The sequence below is a fragment of the Cucumis melo genome, chromosome 6 (genome assembly GCF_025177605.1).
Source record: "Cucumis melo cultivar AY chromosome 6, USDA_Cmelo_AY_1.0, whole genome shotgun sequence".
Lineage (NCBI taxonomy): Eukaryota > Viridiplantae > Streptophyta > Magnoliopsida > Cucurbitales > Cucurbitaceae > Cucumis > Cucumis melo.
The window spans coordinates 4,334,745-4,359,890 of NC_066862.1; the positions used below are offsets into that span (position 1 = coordinate 4,334,745).

The window sequence follows — 25,146 nt, forward strand, 5'->3', positions numbered from 1 at the left end:
TCTTTTTTAAAAAAACAAAAAATTAATTTCTACTTCTTGTTGTTATTTAAAAAAAAAAGGAAAAAAGGAAAAAAAAAAAAAAAGGTTACCAGTGGACTGAGAAGGAGAGAAAAAAAAAAAAAAAGAATAGGTGGAAGGGAGCTGCCAGGTGGAGAAGGAGACTGAAATGTGGCCGGCGGGACCCACCTTGTGGCGATGATTCCTGGGCTTCGGGGTTAATGACGTGGACAATACCGCCGTTTACCATTTCTTTTTTTTGTTAATAGGATGAGTCTACGAGTAACTAATTAGAGGTTAGATGATGTTTGAGTTTGGGTTGGAATTCTTTCATTTTTCTATGTAGTTGTTAGCATGGTAGTGTGTTTTTATGATGTGTTTGATATTTTCATTTGTTTAAAAAGTGTTATTTGTTTATCTATTAATTATTTTCACAATAATTTCTGCTAGATATTAGATCTCGATGTATCCAAATGTGAATAAGTAAGAGATGAAGATAGCAATAACTTTTAATTTGGTCTCTATACCAATATTTTGTACTAGTGCTTATGTTGCAAAGTTTTTAACATGGGTTTCTAAGTGTATTTTAGCTTTCTATCTCTCTCTCTATATTCACTATTTTATTTAGATTTATTTACAATAAGGTTTCTCAAAATCTCATTTTCTTCTAATTAAGTTTAGTTCAATATTTTGTCTGAGTTATTTAGGAATGTTTTACGGAAAATAAGTCGATTAAAAGTGCATATTTATCAACATATTATGGCTCGCTAAAATCAAAGTATACTTATTTAACGTATGTGTCTAACCAATATTTAAAAAAAAAAAACACTTTAGCCTATTTAAACAAAATTTTATAAACTATTTTTAATAATAGTTAGTATCAAAGAGTTACCACTTCAAACGTATAATCTAATCACAAAATATAATAGTTAATCCAACTATCAATTTGAACACATATTAAAGATGTTTTTAAAATGATTTTGTTACATTCGTGAAATGTTTATATTAGTTGTGAGGGTGGGTGATTTAATTTTTGTTGATAAAAAAGAAATATATGTATATTTATAATTAACTTGTACTTACTGTTTTTAAATTCTCTCTTGCAAGTTACATATGTATAAATTTAAGCAAATATTTATTTATTATATTTGTTACTTTAAGGTAGTAAAGAAGAATTAAATTGGAAATGGAGTCATTTTAATTTCAAATATATTATATACATGATAAACAAAAGTGATAATTATTGATAAATTTCTGTTAGTATAATTGTAGATATTATCTATCGATATCTAGCTATCATTATAGATTTTTTTTTACAAATAAGATATTATTTTTTATTATCATGGATAACAAAAAAAATGAAACTATTTACAAAGTACATCAAAAAAAAACTTAAATTAACTAAAAAGAGTTTGATAGATTTTGATATATCTTGTAAATAGTTTTAATATTTTTCTATTTTTTAAAATGTTTCATATATAAACTTTTTATAATGCAACCCCAAGACTTTTTTTTTTTTTTTTAATTGCTAAGAAATTTTAGTGCATGTTTATTATAGAATTTGAGAACAAAGGGTTCATTGAAACCAAAATTGTATTTTATGTTTTCATATATACGTTTGGTGACGTATTAAAAAAATTAAACTATAGCTATTTTTAAAAAAATATTTAAATGTGTTTCACTAAGATTTAATTGATGATAAGTTATTATTAATTTATTTATGAATATAATTTATGTTTAACAAATTAACTAAATTATAGTTTTAGTATTAAACTTCAACCAATAGTTTGATAAAACATTATATATAGTCTTTATGATTTGATGATACTCATAATAATAGTCCCCACAAACAAAATTTTGATTTATCAACTAAATTCTAGTTATAAATCAAATAAACTAAATTCTATCATTTTAAAATCATGGAGTCTCATTCTTTAATTTAACCTACAAAAAGTATATAATTATTATTTAATATTATTATATAATTTATAATACATATGATATTTAAAAAATAAGTTCAATTTACACCGACACATATCGTATTTCTAAACAATTTTATATGCATTTATGATAATTATGTTTTCTAAAATGTAAAAAGTTCAAATTTTAAATACAATAAAAAACATATAAAAATTATCGTTTTCATAATTTACATTGTTGGATCATAGAATTCTAAAAACAGAAACATAATTTGAAGAAAAACATATGAGAGAAACGAGATTCTGTATGAAGGAGGACTCAATATTCCTAAGCAATTTGGATAAGAATAAAACAATTTGATTAACCCTAAAGTTAAAATGCCAATAACAATTTGCCACGTGGCTAAGTGATGGTGGAATCTGTAAGTACGAAAACCACCTTGGGGGCAAAAATTTTCCCCCCTCCTATTCCAATATTCTCCACAAATATTAAAAATAAAACGAATCCAAAAAATAGACAACAGCAAAGTAATAATAATAATAATCAAATACTAAATTAATTACAATTTTAGTTAATATAATATAATTTAGTTTTCGCTTTAATATCGTACCTCATAAAATTCAAATTCAAATATGATTTGATAAAACACAACATTAATTTCTAAATGACAAATACAAATGATTCTTTTTAACTCCCAAGTAGAGACGACTCTACTCTATATATATACCTTTTTAATTACTTGGTACATATTAGGATGAAGGGGACAATTAAAAGCACAATCAATTTTTTCATACCAAACTAAGGTGCATTAAACAGGAAAATAAATTTAATGTTAATAATATCAATTGAAGCTGTTTGATTCAAAATTAAAAACAAATCTTCTTTGATTTTTATTGTTTTTTAAAGGAAAATTTTATAAGAATTCGAAACCGTTAGACCAACAACAAAATTTTCAACTTGTCTAACGAGTAAGGAGAGGAAACAACGTTAAAAGAAAATGTCTCTTCGATTTATATTATCTATTTGATTACTCTCTATTATAGTTGGTGAAAAATATATAAATTACCAATATAATTGAGACAAAAGCAATCAAATTTGAGTTTTGGCTAATCTAAATCTTTTTCAAATCATTTTCTTTTAGTTTACTAACATGATTAAACTAATTGATTATAAAAAAATTTTGAACATCTAAATCCTAGAAATCTTGTAATTTAAAATTTGACGTAGTTTTACAATATAAAAACTAAAATGGCATTTTAAATAGATGGGATCATAGTCATTTCTAATATCTCTTGGCTTTGTTATCTATTTTTAGCAATATAAGGAAGAAAAAAAAAACAATCAAAGCCATTTTTAAAAAAATCTTAAAAAATAGTTTTTAGAAATTTGCTGTTAGTTTTATTTTTATAATTTAAATAAGAATTGGTAAATGAAAAATATAATATATAAAAATATTAAAATTACATTAAAAAAGAAAGAGAGAAAGAAAGAAAGAAAGAAAGAAAGAAAGTTTTCCCTCAAAACCTTTAAATAAATTGTAAAAAATGAATAATTGATACATCAAACAGAGAAATGGTAAGAAGAAAAGAAAAGGATGAAGAATAAATTCTTCTTTTTGTGTGTGTTTGTAAAATTGCAATAGAAAAGGAATTTGAATGTTGATGAAGGCAACAAAAATTGGCAGTTGCTTGGGAAAGGTAAAGCGACAATTAAATAAATATTTGGGAAGGGTAGTTTTGGAAATAAAGTTTTAATATTTATTTTAAAAAGGTAGAATAAAAGAAAAAGGAAATAATTTGATTGCGTCAAAAAGTAAAAACGTACATTTGGATGGGTATCATAAGAATCGGGAAAGGAGTCGCCCCCTCACACTTACTATATTAATCACGCCCTCTTCTCCAATATAAATATCCCTTTTTTCTTCTATTCTTTTCAATTTCCACTTTTTATTTCTTTACAATCATTCCCATTTATCATTTTCTTTCCATTTTAATTTACCCATTTTTAAATATTACAAAATTTCATATAATCTTAAATTTTGATATATTTTGTAAATCTTCTCGATAGTTTTGTCATTTACATCGATTCTATTTATTTTAGTTTTTATATTTTATAGTTAATTTTTATTTTAATATTTGTATGAATAGATAGGTAAGAAAATAATCGTTTTTAAAAGTATAAACTACGATAAACAAAAGTTAAATAGGGTAAAGTAAATCAAAACTAAAAGTATATGAATCACTTTTATTACTATCATCTTTGCTCTATATCTTATTAATGCGTTAGGCAAAGTAGTTTAGGTTATTATTGCTGTTTTTATTATTGTTAGAAAGGATAAGTTAGGTTTTATGTTTTAAAAAGGTTAGATTTTTTTTTTTAAATCTTACGATACATACGCTTGACTTATTCATTTAATTATCATTTACAATATAATGAGTAAATTTACATACTAAAAAACTTAATGTTTTAAATCTCCACTCAACATACCGTTAAAGATCCAAAATAATAATATAAAAATTAAATATAGTAAAAAAGAAAAAAAAAAGTAGATTTCAATCATTAATTAATGTTTGGTAATTACTTGAAGTACTAAACTAATTATAACAATAGAGTGAATCATTAAATTAAAATATATGTAGTAAGGGCCAAACTTAAGCGATGTGCAACTAAAAAAAATGTCATATATATATACCCAACCAAAGCCTCTAAGGATTAAAATTAAAACATTAGATGAAATAAAAAATAGGGATATACATTTTTTTTAATATAAATGATTAAAATGATTTTTTTTTTTGTTGGAAAAATAATCATATCATTTTAACGATAAAAGAAAAAGAAAATCAATATCTTCATTTTCTTCCCACTTAAAAAAAACACCCCATATAAAAACATAACCTCGTTGACAAAACCAACCAATTTTGATCAATATGCCAAATATTTCTATTTAATAAAAAAAAAATTCACCTCAAATAAATTAAGGGAAAAAAAAGAAAAGAAAAGCAAATGACGTCTCTAAGAAATTGATATAAATATATATATATAATGCAATATCTGATGGCGACGTCCATGGTTTTTGGGTATGGCCCATAGTTTCAAATGTCACTTCAAATACAAATTTTAATTTAAAATGGAAATTACACGTAGAGAGGGTCTAAGTAGACAATAAAATATCTATTTTTAAACATCAACAAATCAAAAAGAGAGAGTTATTATTAAATATTAATAATTATATAATTATATAATGTTATAATTAATAATTGGCTCACCAAAGAAGACGATATAAAAATATAATTATTGTGGTACTTATTTGAATTTCATTAAAAAGAGGGAATTTAAAATTTAGGGTTTTAAGGCATAATCCAACCACTACCACCACCATAGATTGTGCCAAAATAAACAAATAAATTTATTTTTTGTTGGGGGAGGAGAAAATAGAAAAATAAATAAAGTGAGAGAGCCACATATTTTTCTCTTATTTTTCATTTGTGTTCCATTGACCTTGGAGTGACAATGGCAATATCTAGAGAGCTTTTCTTCATTTTTGTATGCTTCAAAGAGAACCACATTTTTATAAATACTTTTATTGGACCACACTTTTATTTAGATCATATTTGAATATCTAAGTGGAGGTAGCTATATGATGAACTTAGTGATAATGACTTTATGCTTTAGATCATATCAACATTTAATCTAATATGTTCCAAGTTTTTTTGGGTACATTTTGATTGTAATTTGATTAATAGTCAAAAATAAGATATGTATTATTATCGATTAGTAAATTAGTGGTTGAATTCTTTCATCCTATATATCGTGTGTTGAGCTCAACAAAACGTTGGTTGTATGTGTCTAATTCTTGATGTGAAGATAATTAAACATTGAATGTTGATTAAAGAAAATTATTTTTCTTTTCTTATGAAATTAGTTAATTTAATTTGGATTGGATTAATTGGTGAAGTTGTAACTTTAATTACTCTAGTATTTTGGATTTAGGCCTTTTGTGGGATTTAATTTAATTTAATTTGGGAACAATTTTTTTTTTATTCTATGTTTTTGGTATCTATGCTTATCTAAACAACAAATCAGATTATGATAAGAAAATAAACACAATATTTAAACAAAAAATTAAACACATTTTTGTTTGATTTTTTAAAATAGTAGCAAAGTGAAAATAACAAAACATACCAATTACTTTTACCTTATACCTTAGGTAAAAAGTGGTGTACTAAAGTTTTAAGAAAATAAAAACTAAAGGATTATAAATTAATGAGCCAAAATAATTATTAAAGAGAGTCATATTAATAAAATTACTACATTAGTTACCAAAAACTAAAAGGTTAATATGCTTATACATAGGTCATGTAATTAATCTAATTTATCATGGGAAGAAATAACGAAGATGGCCCTATTAACATAATTTTACGTTTTTAATTTTGAGTTTCATTTTTTTAAAGATAAAACGTAAAAGAATTTAATATTTTAAAAACTTAAGAATCAAAATAAAAATAATAATATCAATAATCTATAAACTAAAAAATGAAAGGAAAGTAGGCAATAAAATTCCAAAATCTTGAGAAAATTAGTTTCCTATATCCTATTTATCTTTTTTTTTTTTTACTATATATACTTTTTTCATTTGGGGAAGGTTAATTGAAAATAACAGGTTCTCTATTTTAATTTAGGTAACAGAAAGGGTTGAGCTCAAACTTTCATTGAGAAAGATAGGTTAACTCTCCAAATTGGTTAACTACTAATCTAATTAAAATCATTTTGGATTTTAAAATAATCTTTTAGTTGTTTATGAGTAAGAGAGTACTATTTTAAGGCTTTTTTTGTTTTTCCAATTAGTCTTTCACTTTCATCCCAAGTTGAAGGAATAGTCAATTTATTATTATTTTTTAATTAAAAAAAATAGCCAATTTTGTTTTAGGGGTTTAGAAGATGATCAATTATTTGTGATTGATTAATTAAGCATATATATATATATATATATATATATATATATATATATATATATATATATATATATATATATATATATATATATATATATATATATATATATATATATATATATATAGCCAAAGCTTAGATGGGTTGGAGGGAAAGAATTTATTGTGGTCTTAGTGGACCATTTCTTGATGGGGAAAGGACCTCAAATGATCTTGAGAGAGAGAGAGAGAGAGGGAAAAAAATATTGAGAGCATGCATGTTTCTTTCATTAATGTGTTTGGAAATTTTGAATATAGGATGGCAAATAATGATACACTCTTAGTACAACAATTAGGGCCAATGTTAATTATCGTTGAGCTAATTAATTCGTTTTAACAATACAATTTTTTTTCTATAAATATTTTAAATAAATTGCAAGATTCGTCAAATTTATAGTTGTAAAAATTGAACCCTCAAAACTTAAGTAATTGTAGAAATTGCATGTAATCGTTGTATAAGTTTGAAGTTTGAAGTTTTATCACTTATAGGTCTATTTCTTGCAACCCTAAATCCTAAACGATAAAAGTTTAGGGCTCTATCATTGGAGGTCTGTTTTTTTACAACCCTAAACCCTAATCTCTGTGATAATTTGAGGTCTCAATTTTTATTACTAAAAGTTTAAGATATGATGATGGTAAGAAAACAATAGTGGTTTTTACCAATTTATCTTAAAACTTTGTGATTTGGTACTTAATCCAATTAGAGAAAAACAATCCATATATTAACGAAGGAAAACTCATAAAATTTGCAATTAATTATTGGTTACTTTAATTTCAACAATCTACAGATTAATAAATGAGTTAACTATAGTGAGACTCTTTTTAGAGAGACAAATGTGAAGAAGCAATTATTGTGAGTGGTTGGCTTTAGGTTTACATTGAAGAAGATAAGATCGTTTGGTTGGAAAAAGGTAGAAAGCACTAAAGAAGTCTCCATCAACACATCAATTTTTGCTCTCTTTCTTTCTTTGCATTGCATTGCATTGCATTGTTTTCTCTAATTCTATTGGTTTAGGGCTTTCATGGAGTTATTATTATTTTTTCTTCAACTTGCTCTCTCCTACCTTTTCCTTTGCAAGTGAAGTTGCCTCATGATTTCATTATCCTTTATTGATAAATGTAATCAAAATCCATCAAACCCTAATTAAAAATATCTTTTTAGTTTTTCATATTAGGGTTATAATTTTTAATTATAAAAAAATAGTTTTAACCATCATGGTAAGAAATCAAACATTATTTGTTTTATAGTAGGAGGAAACCGAACATCCAATATTTCATTGATCTATGTAGATCGATATACATTTTCTTGGAATTAAAAACAAAAACCAACTTATTTACACCCATCTCAAATAATTTTACGAGACAACTAAGTAAGGTTTAATTTGATTACCGGTTAATAAAATTACACGATTTTATGACTAAATTGTTATTCCACGTCTGTCTATATAAGATGATAGATCATTTGGATCTATAAAAAAACGCAACTGGAAATATAGAGGGGATGATGAAGGGCGATTATTTGCTAAGTAATTAGATATGCGTTGGCAGAGGAGGAGAGATCAAAATGTTTGCCGTCGGAAGGTTGAAGCGGTGGAGGACAAAGGCGGAGGAAGTCGCTAATGAAGGCGCCGGTAATGGCTCCGATGCACGGAGCCGTAATATAGATCCATATGTCATCGAAAGCCCATGAAACAATGGCCGGCCCTAAAGATCTTGCTGGGTTCATTGATGCACCGGAAATGGGCCTACATCGGCCCAAGACCCATCAGCCTCTTTTTTTTATTATTATTATTTTAAAATAAATAAATAAATAAGTAAATAATAGTTACATATCTGCATATATATATATATATATAGATATTTTAAAAAATAATGATAAAAGTTTGTCACCAAATAGATCATATATTATAAATATTGGTCTATACTGTGAGAGTTTATTGTATCTTTAATATATTTACAATTTTTTTTTAAATGTTATTATACATTTAATCATTATGTCTAGATTGTTATCTATAATAATCACCCTAAATAAAAAGTATATAATTTCATAGTTTTGTTATCTAATATCTTAAATATGTCTTTAGTTAAATCTTTTTTATGTGAAATTTTTTCCGATCAAAGTATCGATTGTCTAATGGTATAAAAATTCATCGACAAAATATTTTAGTAGTTTTGAGTTTTTATCGATGAATTTTTATTTGGATCTTGGTTTTCAAAAATTATTTTTTATCTATAAATTTTATTTCAATTTAGTCTCTAAAAATGGAAGAAGATTTACGATTTTAACTATTACTCTCAATCTTCAGCAGTTTGGTGTTAATATATATTAATTAATTTAACATAATTAAACAAATTAGCTTTAATTTCATTAATTTTTCATCACTGTAAAAATGAATTAAGTCGTCAAATAGGAGTGGACAATTACTACAAATATGTGAAATCATAAACTATTAAAATGGAAACTAAACTCGGTTGAAACCTAAAAGTCTCAAATAGAAATTATAGTCAATTTACAAGAGTGAAATATTTTGAAGTGTAGAGAGATCAAACACCAAACACTAAGAATGAGAGAATGATTGGTGCAGTAACATTTCTTTCCTTTGATAATTAGCAGTAGATCAAAAATGTAGCCAAGACATACCCGGCAATAAACACAGCAAGGGCAATGGCCATTCCAATGACAAAGCCAGAAAATTGACGAACCTACATATCGTATTAAATCCGGGTCGATAAAAGAGAGAAATAATGTGTTGGATAGGTTAAGGTGACTTATGTATAATTAAATTAACACACAAAAATGAAAGTTTGATTATAAGTAAAAGACTTACTGATTGGGACTGATAGGATAAAGAAGAAAGTAGAAACATGAGAATGAAAGTTAAAAGAAGTTCGAGGAAAAAGGCAGAAAAGGGAGAAGAATAATTATGAAGTGGTCGAGTGATCAACTGTTGTGGTTTTATGCCAAAAACAAACATTGCTGCATATGTTGCCATTACACAACCTGTCGTTTGAGCCACCACATATGCCATTACCTAATTTCCAAACACAAAAAACTTTGAACGTAGTTTTATTATATCAATAGATCCATCGATTTGTTATTTTAGAGTGTAGTAGTGTACCCTAGACCATGGAAAGTGACCAAAAATGGCAGAGGCAAGAGTGATGGCTGGATTAAAATGAGCACCAGAAATGGGAGCAAAGCAGAACGTCAAAACGCCCACCGTCAAACCCGCAGCGATGGCGTAGTCCAGTACACCCATCTGACTGCCCGTCAGCTGCCCGGTCGCCGTTACCCCCGCTCACGCAAACAATCAACAAAAAACTCCCCACCATCTCTCCCAAAACCTACACCAAAAACAAACTAAAACATATTAGGGCCATAGCAGCAGTCGCCCATCGTTGCAATAGAAAAATAAATATGTTAGAAGCATTACCGGGCGAACAAGATTATCGTCCATTGTCGTCGGTCGTGGGAAGGTGGCGGAGACAGTGACGGGGATTGTATTATTGTTATTATTTGAAGCCATATGTGGAGTTTGGACAACGTTGTTGTTGAAGGGTTGTTTGAAAGTATAAAAAGCCTGAGTTTGATGATATGTGATTCTAAAGTTGGCGTGTGTATTTTTTTTGTAGTTAAAATTGTGGTGATTTGGTAAAGTTATTTTGATGTGTAGCCAACCAGGGTCTACTTCCTATCATTCATGTGTACGTAATGTGTGGTTCACACTCTTGTGGCTTTCGTCATATGCATTTATTACTTTCTTGCCAAAAGAAATAAGATTTTCAAAATTTAGAAAACCCCAAGGACTAAAGAATGAAAGACTCCCTTCAAACTTACCCTATGCGAAGAGTGATTTAAGATATGTTTGATAAACAATAAGGATGTGTTAATAAGGCATGCATGTCTTACACATGCCGTGTCTAACCTCAATCTTGGCCTCAGCCAACCTTAGCAAAATACCAAACAAGGCATGTCTTTGGATATCCCAACTCAGTTAAGTCCAAAGCCCCTATAGAGAGGGTTAATCCGTAGGTCAACTACAGTTGGGCATCGGCATTTGCAAAGCCCATCTGGGCTTGGGTTTCGTTGGGCCCAAGTGCTGGTGGGCTTTCATCTTGGCTCATGTCTATTTCCCTTTAAACAATCTCTTAGTAAACTGTGTTTCCAACTCATAATTTAATTTATTTATTATTATTTATGTATATATATTGAATAAATGATATTTAATTTGTTCTTATACTGAATCAATCAACTCCCCAACTCCATATGAAAAAAAAAAAGTTTGAAATTTTGTGTTGGATTAATATTTTAAACTAATATTTCCATCTATCTTATTTATTTTATTGTTATATATACGTATTTATTTAGACAAACAATTTATTTTCTCCCACCTTTTACGAAACCTCACTTACAACTTTCAAAAGTATATATATATATATAATTACTTAAAATATATTATCTTCAGCAGTCCACTTTGAACATATATGCTATCTATTTCGAGATGTCAGAATACAATAATCCAATTATCATTCTGTTGGCTAATGTCATAATGTTGCATCAAAACCTGTTTACAAAACATCAAAAACATATTTCTTTTCAACTTTCCCTTTCTCAACTTTACATGTTGTGTTAAAAATATTTCAATTGAGGAAAATAACTCTAAATTAAGAATATATTAACAAAACTTTCTTTAAAAGGTATGAATATTTCCTAAATTTAGTATTGGTGCAGTATTGAATTAAATACTTAAAAGGAAAATTAAAAGTTAAAACAATAATAACAAAACAGTATTCCATCTCAGTATTAAAGAATGAGTTATTAGCTGGGGTATGTTTTTCACAATAGAAAAGCAAAAAGGGAAAGGAAAAGAAAAAGAAAAACAGGTAATCAATTAATTCTTTAATACTTTGATGTTTAATAACAATCAATTTTGCTGTTTGTGCTTTTAATTTGTCTTTTTTATGGCTGCTTAACTGTACCATTGAACTAAAGTTCTGAATTATGAGGTATTAAAGTTAGATCAATTTTAAATCCAAACTAACGGTTCATTTATAAATTATAAACACTCCATAACATTTTATTTGGACACACTAATTAAAATTTATGGTAAAATTTCATGTATTAAGTGAAGAAAAATAAAAAAGAGAGAGAGAGAGAGAGAGAGAGAATTGGTCAATGTTCTATGCATTTTTATTTATAATAAACTTAGAAGTATGGATTCTTTAAACTTTATTATTGTTGAATTATTCTTAATGTTATAATTCTGCAAGTGGAATTATATTTTTCTTCAATTCAAATTCTAACACAGCTTAAGTATTGTTAATAAACATAAATTCGTTGAACAAAATGCACATCGAGTACTGCAAATCTAGCTTTCCAAAAACAATTGTTATTATAAAGTTTTCTTGTTTTAAAAACTAAAGATATAAATCATTGTTTTCCTCAAAAGCATTTAATTAAAATAATCAATGGTATGCTCAAACACACACTTAATGTATCCAAATCTCTAATGAACAGTTTCAATCCAACTCACATGAGGGGGCCATCATACATTATCCAATCAATAAATACAACACATTTCCCCCCCCCCCCCCCCCCCTTTTCGAAATTAAACAAACAATCTACCAAAGCCTCACCCTCAATTATTCAATATTAAAATTACAAAATACAAAACCTCAACACAAGTAGTGGTAAAAACATTTATTTGATTTGATAGAAAACTTGAGTTAAAAAGATTTTTAATTAATCAAGCAGCTGAAGTAAAATTGAAATTAGCACAAGTAGTCATCCGTCCCAATAGAGTTGAGCTAAATCCAAGTCTAGAAGTTGCCAAATCAAATTCAAGCAAATTATCCTCCATCTGGTGGGCTCCGATCACAATCGCCGTTCTCGCTTCAACTCCACCGTCAACAAATCCCAAGCACAATACATCGTCGTTTACCTGTACCATTGAGTTCGCACCGAAGATTCTCCAAATCACTTTCTTGTTCTGTAAAATCAAATCGATCGACGGCATACCCGGCCCCAATCGAGTACTTCCAAAGCTTTTTGACTTATAACAAACCCCAAACGGTGCCACCGCCGCCACTCGCGGAATGTTCCGGAGCTCCGTCGTGATTGTTTTCACCAACGCGTTGTAAATCGATGATTCCAGTACGGTGTATGGATGGATGGTGCTGATTTTTGTACCGCCGTTTCCGTTTCTGTCGATCTTGAGAAGAGTGGTGTTGAGTGGGACGGTTTTAGAGTTGAATACGATGGATTTAACGCCGATGAAATATTCCGATGATTTTTCCCCGGAGGTGGAGACGCCGGCGGTGCTGACGGGGTTTATGAAGAGTGGGGTATAAGTGAGGGATTTTGTTAAGTCGACGTTGGGTAAGAAATGGTACGGGCCGTTACCAGAGAAGATGACGCCCGGGGATCTAGTGGAACCGCTCAAGCACACGGCGAATTTCCGGTTAAAGCTGAAAGCCGCGGCGAATTGTGACGGCAGAGAGATTCCGGTTCTTCCGAATCCGGCCATTCCAGATACGCCGCCGTTGAGGCCTTCGAGGAGGAAAGTCGGGCCGCAGACGAAAATGAAATTGGGGACAGAGACGGCTCTGGTTGGATTGAAGCCGTTGGTGGAAGAAACAGAGACGACGTCGGTAGTGACTTCTCCACTGGTAGAGAGTTGGATGATGGTGTTTCCGGGGAAATGGCCGCAAGTGTTGTTGTTGCAGCCGGGGCGGGGCGGCGAAAAGCATTCACCGCAGGAAGTGGATTTGGAGAGGGAACATTGGGCGGAGCGGCAACGGACGGGTTTGTAGGAGGAAGAAACGTAGCCACTGTCACAGTCGACCCACATGAACCGACCGCCGAGGTCCACGGTTAGCTTTACAGGAACCAGTGGAGTTCGTTGGCGAATCTGGGTGATATATTGGCCAGATGGGTGTTTGGTGACGGGGAGAACGAGGGATTTGGGGCGGAAGGAAGTTGCGGCAATGGAAATGGAGAAAAGGAGAAAGAGAATGGAGGAGAAGAAGGAGAAGGAGAAGGAAGTGGAGGCCGCCATTGATGAAGATGTTTTGAGGTGTGGAAGTGGCGATGGAGGTTCTGAGTTTATATAGGCAGAGTGTGTTGGACGAATTTGACTGGTCAACGGAAATTGTACTTTCTATTTATTTTAAAATTCAGTTAAATTACAAGTTTATTCTAACATCCAAATTCCCTTTCTTTTTTATTATTACCAAATAATTGTGGGGATGGGACGAAGGTCTTGACAATTCATTTACCTTCATTTTGTGTTTACAAAAATGATTTGGTAGAATTTTCAATTTCAACTTAGACATAAAATTTAAATTTTATAATATGCGTATTCAATTTTTTATTTTTTCATTATATATATATATATATATATATATATATATATATATATATATATATATATATCAAAAGTTGATCCGATCTATTTCAAACAAAAATTAAAAGAAATAATATGAAAAAGTCTATGGCCTCTTCCTCTTGTTTTGTTATTTTATGTGTTTTATTTTTTTCTTATGCTTCAGTGGTTTTGTTTACTCACCGATCAATAAGTTTTGGATGTTTATAATACTTTGTTCATTTAGGCGGTAAGGGTTATGAGATTCTAGCTATATGATGCCCAACAACATGCATCTTCTTTGTAGTTATTATGTCAAAATATATATATTTTGGCTTTGCAATTTATTTAACTTTAATTCTTGCAGTTGATGTCAAAAAAAAAAAAAAAAAGTAATTTGTAGTCTTTCTATAGTTGTCAAGTTAGTTTAACGAGTCTTTTGTTGTTATTGTAAATGGATGCAATTTTCAACATCTTTTCCTAGTACCTATAGGTGTGTAGATCCCTTTAAGTTCAACTCGTCCAAGTAGTTTTAGAGAAAAGAGATAAGTTAATTACATAAGAAGTTTAATTCCCTTCCATATTCGAGAGAAAGGATCCAACAATTGCTCTATTGACCAACCAAGTCGACATAAATATTGTGTACGACCTCCTGACCTCCAACATATGAAAAGCTACGAATCTTATATAAATAAGATGGTCATCTCAATTTTTAAAATAAAAGAATATATAGTAAATTTCAACTCATTCAATAGTATCCCCTGTTTTATCTTCAAACTATTTTTTTTACAAATAACAATTTGAAAAAGTATTATATTTGAAGATAAAATTTAAAAGATGAAGTGGCAACTGAATCGGAGAATAGTTCTACTACCCTACTCTATGATTAGAAACTTGTGTCAAAATATGATGAGGAAGAAACGGAAATGGGAAAGAGACCATAAACTTTGCTTCTATTTACTTTTAAATTCTTGTGTGGGTGACGTGGACGGCTTTGAATAGTCTTAACATTTGTGCAAAATCTAAACGGTTGTCGCTTCGTCCACGTGGAGGCTCTGATTTTTCCAGCTGTTACTCTTTCGAATTGGACACTTTTCGACATTAGAAAAATGTAGTACTACTCATTTATTTAACTTTTCTATCACTTTCAATTCTTATCCATTCTCTAATAAATTAAAATTCAACCCATTTATCCCAACTTCAAATTTTGAATGAATCAAGCATCAGGATAAATTAAAATTAGCACAATTAGTGTTACGTCCCAGTAAAGTTGAGCTAAATCCAAGTCTAGAAGTTGCCAAATCAAATTCAAGCAAATTATCCTCGATTTGGTGGGCTCCAATCACCACCGCCGTTTTCGCTTCCACTCCACCGTCAACAAATCCCAAGCACAATACCTCGTCGTTCACAAGCACCATCGAGTTCGCACCGAACATTCTCCAAATCACTTTTTTGTTCTGCAAAATCAAATCAATCGATGCCACACCCGGCCCCAATTCAGTACTTCCAAAGCTCTTTGAACTATAACACACCTCAAACGGCGCCACCGCATCCACTCTCGGAATGTTCCCGAGCTCCGTCGTGAATGTTTTCACCAACGCGTTGTAAATTGATGGTTCCAGTACGGTGTATGGATTGACGGTACTGATTTTTGTACCACCGTTTCCGTTGCGGTCGATTTTCAGAAGAGTGGTGTTCAGTGGGACGGTGTTAAGAAAGTGCTTTATGATTGAAACATGCTCATGTGTGTTTATCTTTGTTAAGTTAATTTAGTCCAAGTTTGTTCCTATTTCTTAGGAATTAGTCATTCATGATTTGTAATCATGGAGAAAGTCTAGGGTCATGTTGATTAGTGGAGAAAGTTTAGGGTCATGATGTTAGTGGAGAAAGTTTAGGGTCATGATGTTAGTGGGTAGTTATTTTTAAGACTTTAAATACTGTATTTTTCTTTGAATGTAATTGAAATGAATTTGTCTTCAATTTTCCATTGCAATATTTATTTTTACTCTAGAAAATAACAATTGGTATCAGAGCTCTCTTCTTAAGGGATCTGTGAGTGTGAGTTGTTGTGTCATGGACGCCATAACAAGTTCTAGTTTCACTTCAATTTCTCCATTGATATTTGATGGAGACAACTACCAAGTTTGGGCAGTTCGTATGGAAGCTTATATGGAAGCTTTGGATATTTGGGAAGCAGTGGAAGAGGATTATGAAATTCCTGCTCTTCCAGACAATCCTACCATGGCACAAATCAAAGCGCAAAAGGAGAAGAAGACAAAGAAATCCAAGGCAAAGGCATGTCTGTTTGCTGCAGTCTCATCTACTATCTTCACTAGAATTATGACTCTGAGATCAGCATATGAGATATGGAATTATCTCAAGTCAGAATATGAGGGAGATGAAAGAATCAAAGGAATGCGTGTGCTAAACTTGATTCGAGAATTCGAGTTGCAGAAGATGAAGGAAACAGAATCAATTAAAGAGTATTCTGTTAGGTTATTGGACATTGCAAACCAAATCAGATTACTTGGTTCTGTGTTCAAGGACTCAAGAATTGTAGAAAAAATTCTTGTATCAGTGCCTGAAAAATTTGAGGCATCTATTTCTGCCTTAGAAAATACCAAAGATTTGACTCAAATCACTCTTGCAGAGATACTCAATGCTTTGCAAGCGCAGGAACAAAGAAGAGCCATGAGGCAAGAAGGTGCTGTTGAAGGAGCCTTGCCAGCGAAGCATCATGAGAACGTTAGGAACAATAAGAAGAAGAAGTTTTTCAAGAAGAATCAAATTTCTACTAGAGAATCTTCAACTTACAACAAAGCAGGAGTCAAGAAGGGATCCTATCCTCCCTGTTCACATTGCAATAAACAGGGTCATCCTCCTTTTAAATGCTGGAGGAGACCAAACGCCAAGTGCACCAAATGTAACCAAATGGGGCATGAAGCTGTAATTTGCAGGAACAATAATCAACAACAAGGTGTAGAGGCCAAAATTGCTTATCAGGAGGAGGAGGAGGAGGATCAATTGTTTGTGGCAACATGCTTCGTGGGTGGTGAGTCAAATGAAAGCTGGCTGATTGACAGTGGATGTACCAACCATATGACTCATGACAAGGAGTTGTTTAAAGATCTGAAGCCAACAAATATCACCAAAGTCAGAATTGGCAATGGAGACTACATCTCAGTCAAAGGAAAGGGGACTATTGCGATTGCCAGTTGTAAAGGTACAAAGCATATACAAGATGTTCTTTTTGTACCTGACATTAACCAAAATTTGTTGAGTGTGGGTCAACTTATTGAAAAAGGTTTTAAAGTTACTTTTGAAAATGAATATTGCTTGATTAAGGATGCAGCAAATCAAGATATTTTCAAAGTAAAAATGAAAGGAAAAAGTTTTTCACTTAATCCTTTAGAGGAGAAGCAATCTGTTTTTGCTCTCAAAGAAGATGAAACACAGCTTTGGCACAAAAGAGTCGGTCACTATCATCATCAAGGGCTGCTACAACTAACGGAGTTGGCACTTGATTTTCCCAAGCTTAGTGAAGAAATCTCAAGCTGCAAAGCGTGTCATTTTGGAAAGCAAAATAGGAAGTCATTTCCCAAGTCATCTTGGAGAGCCACTCAAAAATTGCAGCTCATTCACACAGATGTTGCAGGTCCTCAGAGAACACCTTCTTTAAAAGGTAGTCTCTATTATATTGCTTTTATTGATGACTTCACCAGAATGTGCTGGATTTTTTTCTTGAAGTTTAAATCAGAGGTTGCTCATGTCTTTTGGAAGTTCAAGGCAAGAGTTGAAAATGAAAGTGGTTGCAAAATTCAAATGGTAAGGTCTGACAATGGGAAGGAGTATGTTTCGGCAGAATTTGACAAGTTTTGTGAAGATTCAGGCATAAAACATCAACTTACAGCTCCTTACACTCCTCAACAAAATGGAGTTAGTGAGAGGAGAAATAGATACATCATGGAGATGACAAGATGCATGCTGCATGAAAAGAGTTTGCCAAAGAAGTTTTGGGCAGAGGCAGCAAATACAGCTGTATTTCTTCAAAATAGGCTTCCCACAAAAGCATTGAAGGAAAAGACACCATTTGAGGCATGGTATGGGTACAAACCATCATTGAAATTTCTCAAAGTATTTGGTTGTTTGTGTTTCACTCATGTTCCACAGAGCAAGCGTGACAAACTTGATAGGAGAGCTTCACCGGGTGTCTTTATAGGCTATAGTTCTATCAGCAAAGCCTATAAAATTTTCCAACCACAAATTGGAAAGATTGTCGTGAGCAGGGATGTTCACTTCGAGGAAGATGAAGAGTGGAACTTTGATGATGCAGAGAAGAAAGGTCAGACCTTGGAAAAGATGAAATTCAAGTTTTTTGATTCAAGCATTGAAGAGGAAGATGACAGGCAGAATGAAATAGTAGATGATGCTTCCGTGAGAGGAACAAGGTTGCTTTCTGATATTTATGAAAGGTGCAATGTTGCTGTGTGTGAACCTGCAAACTATGCAGAAGCAAAGAAAGATCAAAGGTGGATAGCTGCAATGGAGGAGGAGTTGTCAATGATAGAGAAGAACAAAACTTGGATCCTTGTTGACAGACCTCAAGATAGGAAGGTAATTGGAGTTAAATGGGTGTTTAGAACCAAGCTTAATGCTGATGGCTCGATTAACAAGCACAAAGCCAGGCTTGTGGTTAAAGGGTATGCTCAAATCTTTGGTGTTGATTACTCTGATACTTTTGCTCCTGTTGCTAGAATGGACACAATCAGGTTACTATTTGCAATAGCTGCACAAAAGGGGTGGAAATTGTATCAGTTGGATGTCAAATCAGCTTTTTTGAATGGTGTCTTACAAGAAGAAATTTATGTTGAGCAGCCCGAAGGATGTGAGAAGCAAGGTGAAAGAAATAAAGTCTATCTTCTCAAGAAGGCTCTTTATGGTTTAAAACAAGCTCCAAGAGCTTGGTATAGCAAAATTGATGAACATTTACTGAGCTTGGGATTTTTGAAAAGTCTATCAGAATCAACCTTATATGTTAAGCACAATGGTACTAACATTCTTATTGTTTCACTGTATGTTGATGACCTACTGGTTACAGGAAACAATGCAGATCATATTCAAAATTTCAAATGGGAGATGATGAAGATGTTTGAAATGACAGATCTCGGGCTCATGTCCTACTTCCTTGGCATAGAGATCAAGCAAGGGCAAGGTGAAGTTTTCATTTGCCAGAAAAAATATGCAAAGGAAATACTAAAGAAGTTTAAGATGGATGAGTGTAAGGCTGTAAGCACTCCAATGAATCAAAAAGAGAAGTTGTGCAAAGAAGATGGTGCTGACAAAGTTGATGAAGGATATTTTAGGAGTTTAATTGGTTGCTTGATGTATCTCACAGCAACAAGACCTGATATTTTGAATGCTGTGAGTATTTTGTCTCGTTTCATGCATTGTGCAAGTGAATTACATCTTAAGGCAGCAAAAAGAGTGATACGATATGTCAAAGGCACAAGTGATTTTGGTGTTAAGTTCACTAGGGGCAAGGAGTTCAAACTGATTGGTTTTTCTGATAGTGATTGGGGAGGTTCCATTGATGATATGAGAAGCACTTTAGGTTACTGTTTTACTCTTAGCTCTGGTGTTTTCTCTTGGAGCTCGAAAAAGCAAGAGATTGTAGCCCAATCCACTGCTGAAGCAGAATTTATTGCTGCAACAGCTACTGCCAATCAAGCTTTATGGCTGAGGAAAATTTTACTTGACCTTGATCTGGAGCAGAAGAAAAGCACGGAGATTCTTGTTGATAACAAAGCGGCTATTGCTATTTCTCATAATCCTGTGTTTTATAAGAAGACTAAACATTTTAACATCAAGTTATTTTTTTTAAGGGAAGTGCAGAAAAGTGGAGAGGTGATTCTTGTCTACTGCAAAACAGAAGATCAAGTTGCAGACATATTAACTAAACCGTTGCCTACTTGCAAGTTCGAGTTTCTAAGGTCAAAACTTGGTGTTTGCAACTCCTAAAGCAAGGAGGAGTGTTAAGAAAGTGCTTTATGATTGAAACATGCTCATGTGTGTTTATCTTTGTTAAGTTAATTTAGTCCAAGTTTGTTCCTATTTCTTAGGAATTAGTCATTCATGATTTGTAATCATGGAGAAAGTCTAGGGTCATGTTGATTAGTGGAGAAAGTTTAGGGTCATGATGTTAGTGGAGAAAGTTTAGGGTCATGATGTTAGTGGGTAGTTATTTTTAAGACTTTAAATACTGTATTTTTCTTTGAATGTAATTGAAATGAATTTGTCTTCAATTTTCCATTGCAATATTTATTTTTACTCTAGAAAATAACAGACGGTTTTGGAGTTGAATTCGATGGATTTAACGCCGATGAAATACTCCGACGATTTTTCCCCGGCGAAGCCAAGGGGATTGATGAACAACGGGGTATAAGTGAGAGAATTTGTTAAGTCGGTGTTGGGTAAGAAATGGTATGGGCCGTAACCGGAGAAGATGACGCCAGGGAATCTAGTGGAGCCGCTCAAGCACACGGTGAATTTCCGGTTAAAGCTGAAGGCGGCGGCGAATTGGGATGGTAGAGAGATTCTGGTTCTTCCGAATCCTGCCATTCCAGTTACACCGCCGGCAAGGCCTTCGAGGAGGAAAGTCGAGCTGCAGACGAACAGGAAATTGTGGACGGAGAGGGCTCTGGTTGGATTGAAGTCGTTGGTGGAAGAAACAGAGACAACGTCGGAAGTAACTTCTCCGCTAGAGGAGAGTTGGATAACGGTGTTTTCGGCGGGAAGGTGGCAAGTGTGGTTGTTGCAGCCGGGGTGGGGCGGCAAATAGCATTTGCCGCAGGAAATGGATTTGGCGAGGTAGCATTGGGCGGAGCGACAGCGAGCGGGTTTGTAGGAGGAAGAAACGTAGCCACGGTCACAGTCGACCCACATGAAGCGACCGCCGAGGTCAACCGTGAGATTGACTGGAACCAGAGGAGTTCGTTGGTGGATCTGGATGATGTATTGGAGAGATGGATGTTTGATGACAGGGAGAACGAGGGATTTGGGGGTGAAGGAAGTTGCGGCAATGGAAATGGAGAAGAGGAGGAAGAGAATGGAGGAGGAGGAGGAGAAGGAGAAGGAAGCCATTGATGGGGGATGTTTTGAGGTATTTGTTTGGAGACAGTGAATTTATATGGGGAGAGTGTTGAGGACGAAATTGACCGGCCATCGGAATTTTTCTTTTCATCATTCTTCTTTCTTCCTCCGTCCCTCGTTGTTTCTTTTTACTTACCAATTATTAAAGTAAGTTTGGAATGTTGATAGTACACATGTTCCTCAATAATACTCAATGTCACTTACTTACATTACATTGTTTTGATTAAAATAACTTCCTTTCAGGTTTGGTGTCTTTACTTTCTCTCGTTTATCAATTTAACTTTAAATATATTCAATTTTAAAAAATTGAAATCTTCAATCAATGAGTGTCTAAGAAGGTATCCCTAATATTGAGACCGTACTCTAAGATCCTCCTCTTTAAGAATGTGGAGAAACAACAAAAGGATTAAAGTACTTTTTTTATTTTTATTTTGGACATGCCAAACAGGTATTAAATGTTTAAAATTTGAATGTTTATGTTTTAAATTACTTAGAATAATAATTATCTATATTTGAATATACAAACTATTCTCAAATATTTGTGTTTTGTTTACTGATTTGTTATAGAAATTAAAAAGAATTAAACTTAAATGGTACTATATGATACTTAAAGTTAAACATATATATTTTGCTTTTGCTAAAATGAGAGAGATATACAATAAAATACAACACACTGATTGAATATAAATCTGAGAGAAGTCCTGAGCAAATAGAACAACAAATTAAAATCTCATATCGAATACGTGCCAAACATGGTAATTTATAATACACTAAGTGACTCTTCATGCCTTACGGTTCGATCAATTCTCCTTGTTCAACTTACAAGTTCAAACAAGTTATGTAACTCAATATAATATCTAATGAGTATACCTTCTTCATATAAGCATATCCCTTCATATAGTTTTACTACGAAGACACTCAAAAAATAAATGATCACTAGACACAATTCCAATAATATATAGAACACAATCACTAGGGACATCAATACACCAACGTTTGATGCAATCACAAAGTCTATGGTTGAATCCAAGTAGCAAGCCAAGCTATGAAAGCAGATCTACATATTTATTTATAATATAAGCTTTAAATTTCAATCCCTTAGAATCATATACTAAAATTAAAATCAGGCACAAAATAAAAAGAAAAAAACAAACAAGTATGTGTTAAAATAAACAAACAACCAAAAGCTTCTGCTCTCACTTATTAAATAATAAAGTATAAAAATAGAATACAATACAGAAATGTAAAAAGCAACAACATTTTATTTAATGGGAATTTAAGCATATGATTAATTAAAAACTTGGGATTATTTTTAATTAATCAAGAAGCATTAGAAGTAAAATTGAAATTAGCGCAAGTAGTCATCCGACCCAGTAAAGTTGGGGTGAAGCCAAGTCTAGAAGTTGCCAAATCAAACTCAAGCAATTTGTCCTCAATCTGGTGGGCTCCAATCACAATCGCGGTTCTCACATCAACCCCTCCGTCTACAAATCCCAAGCACAATACATCGTCGTTTACCTGTACCATCGAGTTCGCACCGAATATGCTCCAAATCACTTTCTTGTTCTGCAAAACCAAATCAATCGTCGGTACTCCTGCCCCCAATCGAGTGCTCGGAAAGCTCTTTGAGTTGTAACATACTTCGAACGGTGCCACCGCCGCCACCCTCGGCACTTTCGATACCTCTGTCGTGAATGCTTTCACCAACGCTTTGTATATTGAAGATTCTAGTACGGTGAATGGATTCACGGTGCTGATTTTGGTTCCGCCGTTTCCGTTGCTGTCGATTTTCAGAAGAGTCGTGTTGAGTGGGACGGGTTTGGAGTTAACGACGATGGAGGTAACGCCGATGAAATATTCCGTGGATTTTTCCCCGGCGGAGGACACGCCAGCGGTACTGACGGGGTTGATGAAGAGCGGGGTGTAGGTGAAGGAATTTGTTAAGTCGATGTTGGGTAAGAAATGGTACGGGCCGTTACCGGAGAAGATGACGCCAGGGGATCTAGTGGAGCCGCTCAAGCACACGGCGAATTTTCTGTTAAAACTGAAGGCGGCGGCGAATTGGGATGGTAGAGAGATTCCGTTTCTACCGAATCCAGCCATTCCGGTTACGCCGGGGGCGAGGCCTTCGAGGAGAAAAGTGGAACCGCAAACGAAGAGGAAATTAGGGATCGACACGGCTCTGGTTGGATTGAAGCCGTTGGTGGAGGAAACAGAGACGACGTCGGAAGCGACTTCTCCGCTAGTTGAGAGACGGATAATGGTGTTGCTGGGGAAAAGGCCGCAGGTATCGTTGTTGCAGCCGGGGCGGGGCGGCGAAAAGCATTGACCGCAGCTACTGGATTTGGAGGCAAGAGAGCATTGGGCGGAGCGACAACGAGCGGGTTTGTAGGAGGAAGAAACGTAGTCACGATCACAGTCGACCCACATGAACTGACCGCCGAGGTCCACCGTGAGTTTCACCGGAACCAGAGGAGTTCGTTGGTGGACCTCGGTGATATATTGAAGAGATGGGTGTTTGGTGACGGGGAGAACAAGGGATTTGGGACGGAAGGAAGTTGCGGCAATGGAGATGGAGAAGAGGAGGAAGAGAATGGAAGAGAAGAAGGAGAAGGAAGTGGAGGACGCCATTGAGGAGGGAGTTTTTGAGGTAATTTACTAATTTTGTTGGTGTGAAGTGAGGTTGGAGTTTATGAATTTATATAGGCAGTGTGGTTGACGAATTTGACCGGTCAACCAAAATAATTCTTTCTTCACTGTTCTTTTTTAAATAAGTTTTGTTTTTAGCTTAAAAGTTGATATGCCAACACAGTACTCGGATCCACAATGTAATGAATAAGTAACATTAATATTAGTTCAAGAAGTAATAACATTGTATAATTGCTATTTTTTCTATTAAAAAAGCTTAGTATAATGGTTGGTTGTCGTTCTTCCTCCCTCCTTACTTTCTTTATTTTTAATGCTTAACGACCCTCTTACTTTCTTTCTGAAAAAAGTTATTATATTTCTCTCCTAAAGCTTCTCTTACTTTTATTTTTATTTTATTTATTGCTTTAAAAGGCTTTCTTACTCATCATTAAAGTAAGTTTGAAGGTTAGTAACCATGCACTACACAATAATCCTCTTCTACCAAAGTGAATTAGTTTAAAGATGATTATTCAATAATATCTACTTCTTACATTCACACTAATTTTATATAAAGTAATAAATTTAATTTAAAATTATAAGATACAAAATAATTTTGAAAAGACATGGAAGGGGCAACCCAAGTTGGACAAACAGTTCTAGTACCCTACCAAGAAGAGCCCAAATTGGAAATACCTTAATTTGGGTTGATGACGTGGAATATTTTTATTCAAATGTGGAAGGCTTTGAAAAGTCTTCGGAAGGGTGAGAAAGTAAAACGGTTGGCGCTTTGTCCACGTGGAGCCTCCGATTTCTCCAGCTGTTCGCCACGTTTGAATTGGGCTCTTTTTGACATTAAAATAATAATGTAGTACTACTCGTTTGACTTTTCAATCACTTTCAATTCTTATCCATTCTTTATTAATTTTAAATTACATAATTAATTTGTCCAAGCTTAATTACCATTTATTATGATTTTTAGGACTTAGTAGTTGTATTCTTCACTTAATTCAAAGTCTTAAATATCCCCGTATCATTCTCATGTTAGTGTTTTAATGGATATTAGTTCATAATATCAGTTGAACTAAGTTTTTGTTGGTATG

The 25,146-nt window shown here is 32.8% G+C and overlaps 4 protein-coding genes across 4 annotated transcripts; all 4 read right to left on the bottom strand.

The window, feature by feature from the left end:
• Positions 1-8,134: 8,134 nt before the first annotated feature.
• Positions 8,135-10,534, bottom strand: LOC103483738 (probable aquaporin NIP7-1). Its single transcript, XM_008440492.3, has 5 exons — positions 10,340-10,534; positions 10,025-10,250; positions 9,734-9,937; positions 9,547-9,608; positions 8,135-8,650 (listed from the first exon to the last, which is right to left on the bottom strand). The coding sequence occupies exons 2-5, from the start codon at positions 10,163-10,165 to the stop codon at positions 8,428-8,430; spliced, it is 630 nt and encodes a 209-aa protein (XP_008438714.2). The 5' UTR covers positions 10,166-10,250; positions 10,340-10,534; the 3' UTR covers positions 8,135-8,427.
• Positions 10,535-12,528: 1,994 nt separating this feature from the next.
• Positions 12,529-13,979, bottom strand: LOC103483739 (probable aspartic proteinase GIP2). The gene has a single exon (XM_008440493.3). The coding sequence runs from the start codon at positions 13,961-13,963 to the stop codon at positions 12,653-12,655; it is 1,311 nt and encodes a 436-aa protein (XP_008438715.1). The 5' UTR covers positions 13,964-13,979; the 3' UTR covers positions 12,529-12,652.
• A 1,491-nt stretch (positions 13,980-15,470) lies between these two features.
• Positions 15,471-21,642, bottom strand: LOC103483740 (probable aspartic proteinase GIP2). Its single transcript, XM_051086113.1, has 2 exons — positions 20,615-21,642; positions 15,471-15,990 (listed from the first exon to the last, which is right to left on the bottom strand). The coding sequence occupies exons 1-2, from the start codon at positions 21,407-21,409 to the stop codon at positions 15,493-15,495; spliced, it is 1,293 nt and encodes a 430-aa protein (XP_050942070.1). The 5' UTR covers positions 21,410-21,642; the 3' UTR covers positions 15,471-15,492.
• Positions 21,643-22,581: 939 nt separating this feature from the next.
• Positions 22,582-24,086, bottom strand: LOC103483742 (probable aspartic proteinase GIP2). Its single transcript, XM_008440496.3, has one exon. It carries the CDS (start codon positions 24,047-24,049, stop codon positions 22,739-22,741), a length of 1,311 nt encoding a protein of 436 aa, XP_008438718.1. The 5' UTR covers positions 24,050-24,086; the 3' UTR covers positions 22,582-22,738.
• Positions 24,087-25,146: the final 1,060 nt, after the last annotated feature.